The 5,036-nt window shown below is 35.8% G+C and overlaps 1 protein-coding gene across 1 annotated transcript; it reads right to left on the bottom strand.

The window, feature by feature from the left end:
• Positions 1 to 985: 985 nt before the first annotated feature.
• Positions 986 to 2,031, bottom strand: LOC146461804 (uncharacterized). The gene is given in 2 exon segments (XM_085086496.1): positions 986 to 1,607; positions 1,609 to 2,031. Coding segments are annotated over 2 exon segments (855 nt in total). The 3' UTR covers positions 986 to 1,175.
• Between the last annotated feature and the right edge of the window lie 3,005 nt (positions 2,032 to 5,036).

Raw genomic sequence — 5,036 nt, 5'->3', positions numbered from 1 at the left:
TGAACGGTGACCGAAACACTGGCCGGTCAGTTTTATTTTTATGCCAGCAAGTTATAAAGACTTGCCCGCCGTATCCCGCCGGTGTTGTGTACTCGCTTCTAATTGGTCCAAAAACAATTAGCTTGACAGCGCTTACGTTATCGCTCGCACATGCGCCGAACCGTGAAACTCTCCCTTTAACACATGCTTTTCTGGGAATGTTTTTGAAGCCGATCAAAAAATTCGCTGCACGTGTTTTATCGGGTCTTAAACTACTCGGCTGTGCCTCCACGACCATCACCACTACCACCCCGGCCACCGCGTGACCAACCCCTCGTTGCCTTCTCTATGAGAGGTGAGGAGCACTCTCAATAGGAATGCCCCCATCCGGCTTACAATTGAATTTATTGTTGTAATGCGCAGTTGAAAATTGTTAGTGATACTGCGCAATATTAAAGAAATAAAAAACTTGTTCCTCGTGCATTGTTGAGTTATATAAGCACGCGGGAATTTTTAAGAACACGAGAGAAGTGCAGAGTGTTCTTAAAAATTCCAAAGACAGTGCTTATATAACTCAACAATACACGAGGAACAATTTTTTTATTTCTTTTATAAAATATAAACAATCGCAACTCCCCAGACAAGTGCAAATTTTAATGAATCAACATCAAGTTTCTCCTTACACGAGATAACGCGTAATTGTTGCTGTACAGGAAAAAGTTGATAATGTCCTACAAGCCTTAAAAAAGTTAAGACTAGACTAAGATTAATACAGACGTAAAATTAATATAAAAAATGAAATACTTAAACAAGCATAAAACTACTATACTTTACCATGACATCAGGGTTTGGGGCGTTACTTAGTAATAACTTAAATAATAATAATAATAATAATAATAATAATAATAATAATAATAATAACAATAATAATCTCTTTATTAAAATATCCCAAGTAAAATGTTATTTACAGGTTAAACGTAGAGAAAAAAGCTATTAAAACCTATTTACAATTCTTTTCGATTAAAAAAGAGACTATTTTTAAGCACAAATTTTTTTAAGAAAAAAGAAAAAAATAACAAATCTCATCAAGTTAAAATAGTATCATTCGTTCGTTGATTTTTACCTAATAAAAAAACCCCATCAAACTATATTATGTAAAAAGAAACAAGAAAAAGTATGTATAAAAATTATAGGACCTAGATTTTGGCGAAGCATCTATCTAATTCAAAGTCCGCTTCTTGAACATTGCTTCTAATTGCTCTTCTAACTGTTCTTGACCCTCTAAGACAGAGTAAAGCCGACCTAAGGATGACAAAGGAGACTTTAGAATGTATCCAAGAGACAGTGGTGGCATAGTTCTCTCCTTTCTTCGCTGCGACTAGCTTTGCCAGCCTGTCATGGTACCTCTTGCACTCTTTTCCCATGCCGCCTGTTGTTGTAAAGACTAATGGTGTAAATGTTCCCTGTTCCACGTTCATCACTCTTTGCGTATACAATCTCTTCTTGTCGTTCTCGTGCTGCTTGTATATCTGCTTGAGGTCCAGGTCTCTATAAGAATCAGCGTTGGTGTAACATACCCGTACATCAAAGCCGAACGCTGACCTTTGTCTTTCCCAAAAACCTCTTCAGTGCATGGGTGTCTAGGCGAGCGTCGGGCGCTCTGTTAGCTCCGCTTGGAAGCGACTCTCCCGTGAGCTCCTGGAGGACGGGCTCAATCTCGACATCATTGCAGACCATGCTGAGCATGTCTGCCTCAAGATCTCTTAGCTCATTATAGCGCTGTATTATGAAGCCGCCACGCCTGCAGACCATGGCATGATCAACATTAAAGACATCGCCACACGCGCAAATAGATGGCTTGTCGGCAATTTCCCAGTCATATCTGAACTTTAGAGCGTCTCGAAACTCGCCCTTGTTCAGACTGAAGCCCATTTCATCGATCGGTATGACTGTCAGCCAGTTAGATGCACCTTTTTCAGAAGCGAGTTCAACGGCGCGTTGTGTCTTCAGAGTAAGAGAGTTCTTGATGTCATTCAGTCTTGTTCGAAACATTATATGATAATAATAATAATAATAATAATAATAATAATAATAATAATGATGATAATAATAATAATAATAATAATAATAATAATAATAATAACAGCATCCGATTCTTTCTGTAAAGGAAAAGAAAAGCATTATTTATAATGAAAATCAGTTGGTAATTCTTTCATTGTCTTACTGTTATGTGCTACGAACTTAGCAACAACCGCATTGCACTTGTTTACAGCACTAACTTACTACTTTAAACCGGCAATCGCTTTCAGGTGTGATGAAGCTTTCCCCTTACAATATTAATACGTGCACCTTACCAATTATACCATCTCATCAGACACTCATTTTAGAAACTCCCAAAGGATAAAAATATCTCAATAGTTACAGTTTTGGTAAAAGGTAGGTTTTTAATTCATCCATTCATAAATTCAGTGGCAATGTATTAACTAAACTGAGACATTTTTCTCATATCAAAAGCAAAACAAAAGCAGTAACAATAATAATAATAATTAACAGTTATTGTACATGCATTATTTTGAGTCACCAGGCACTTCAACTGGAGTATAATTATCACTACAGTTATACTGAGAATTCTTCCTTTGCTTTCTCTTACTATTATCTATTAACGACAGAGCATATTAAGCATTATAAAAAGACACTCAATTTCAGTTTGTTTCATTTTCTATTTTTTGAAACACTTCCAGACTAAATCCTCAAAAAAAAAAAAAAAACTTATAAGTCTATAAAATATGCAGATCAAATATCATCAAGTGTGATGATGGTACAATTATACATACAGCTGTAACACTGATTTTTGTTCGTTAATTTCACTTCAAAAACAAAAACTTTTTCAGAAATTGAATGGCAATTCATAAACTGGAGTTACCATTACAGTTATACCGAAAATTCGTCCTTTGCTTTCTCCTACTTTTATCTATTTTAAAAACGCCATGAGAAAACACTCAATTGCAATTTGTTTGTTTGCTTTTTTTGAAACACTGTAGACTTTGCCAGACTGAATTCTCAAAATACAAACTAAGTCTATAAAATATGCAGATTAAATATCACCAAGTGTGATAATGGTACAAATGTACATACAGCTGTAATAGTGATTTTTGTCCATTAATTTCACTTCAAAAACTAAAACTCTTGATAAAAGGTGGCCATATGAAAGAAACTTCACATAAACTTTGTTTGAGATCAGCTTTCATTCACGAACTAAAGGCCATTCTCGTCCCCAGAGCCTCCTGTCCCTCTTAGCCGGCGGGGTCTTCGCACGAAGGAAAGGAGGCTCTGGGGACACAGGATTTGATTGGCTAGTTCCTAACAATAGAAATCAAAAACGGAAGTGAAAATGTAGTGGCAGAGCGTGGGATGGGCGACTGGCGGCCTGGCGCGAAAAATAAAAGTAGCTACAAAATGAAATGCGGCACGATGGCGCACGCTAAAAAATCGCTAAAGATTCTCTGAAAAAAGCCGTTGGCAAATTTTTTTAACATCTTTGGGTGTTATGATCAAACGGGTTTAATTAGAAACCACTCTGTCGATAGTTTCGTGAAGGAAACACGGTGTGGAGTTGGCAAAAGTCTTTAGAGTTTTTATCGGGAAGGGAAATTTCGCTCGATGATAATTTTCCTAACAAACTCTGTCAACCTAGTTTTTACAAGATAAAAGAAATTACGAATTGCAGTCTTAAATGGAAAAGAGTCCATCTTCGCAGGAGCTTTCGTTGGCTGAGACAAGAGTGAAAGAGCTCGCAGTTCTTAACGCCACTGAATGGCCAAATTTCCCGAGCCTATCGGTGCAAACTGCTTCTCGCCCAAGTGACGATCACAAATGGCTGGAGCATTCCTCACAAATTTCTAACTTGTAATAAAGTACAGCTCCTCAGCTCCTTTAGCTTTGCGACTGATAAGGCAGCACAGAAAAGGCCTCTATTTCATGTATGTTGGTATCTAGCAGCAGTGTAAAATATGTTCTTTCTGTTTGAGTTCAATTCAATGATATGATGACAGAATCCACCATCCCTAAGGAATTTGAAATTATATCCCTTGTTTTCTCTGTTGCTGTCACTGTCAGTGCATTTGGAAACATGGCACTTAGCATACTTAGAAACAGGTCTAAAAATAATTATTTCCCTATGAATATTATTAATTATCAACAGTGTTTAATATGCAGTTGTTTTGCAACTTCTGATTTTTTCTTATTTGGGGAGGGGGAGAGGGTTAAATAATTTATTGCATTCAACATTTGGTCTGTTTTAGAACAACTTTTTAATTTACTTAATATTTGGAACACTCATTGAACCCAACTAAGTCTCTTGAAGGCTACAGACACATAACATGATTAAACACACAAATGTCAATGTGTAAAATTAATAAGTGAATGAGTTAATGAGTGCTTAAATCAAAATGGGTGAATTTATAGCAGAGATGGATAATCCAACCCGATGAATCTGTATAGTAGTTAATTTGCAGGTATAAATAATAGAGATGGAGTGTTACTAGTTTGTCTGATAATCAGTCATCTGTGTATAACAGTATGGGCACAGATTATATATCCTTCTAATGGAATTCATGTATTTTAATATTTTTAAAAGTATAATTGTTAATAGAACTGAGTTAAGTGCAAAGTTCAATATTTAATAATTTATTACACCGATCACACTTCTTTTTGTTAATGTTAATATTTATTGATCTGCTTCAAGAAACCCGATTTTTAAGTGGTTATTATTATTTCACTTTATTTTCATGCGGCTAAAGGGATGCGATTTGGAGATAAAAAAATAGTGCGATTCTTGAATAAACCACACTGTTGAGAGCCAATCAGATTGCAAGGATCACCAGTGGTTTTAAAATAGGTGTAATAATCATAGAAACAAATGCGAACGTACTGTAGTCATTTTTCCATGAATGATTTGCATAACATTGTACAACTTTAATATAATGACAGATTAACCCTCAGAGGTTTGTATAGTGTGATTTAAGCTGATCACAAAGTATATAGTTCTAGAGTAGCTA

The sequence above is a fragment of the Pavona decussata genome, unplaced genomic scaffold, assembly GCF_977016875.1.
Source record: "Pavona decussata unplaced genomic scaffold, jaPavDecu1.1 SCAFFOLD_195, whole genome shotgun sequence".
In the NCBI taxonomy this organism is placed as follows: Eukaryota; Metazoa; Cnidaria; class Anthozoa; order Scleractinia; family Agariciidae; genus Pavona; species Pavona decussata.
This window is presented reverse-complemented; position numbering and strand designations above follow the sequence as displayed.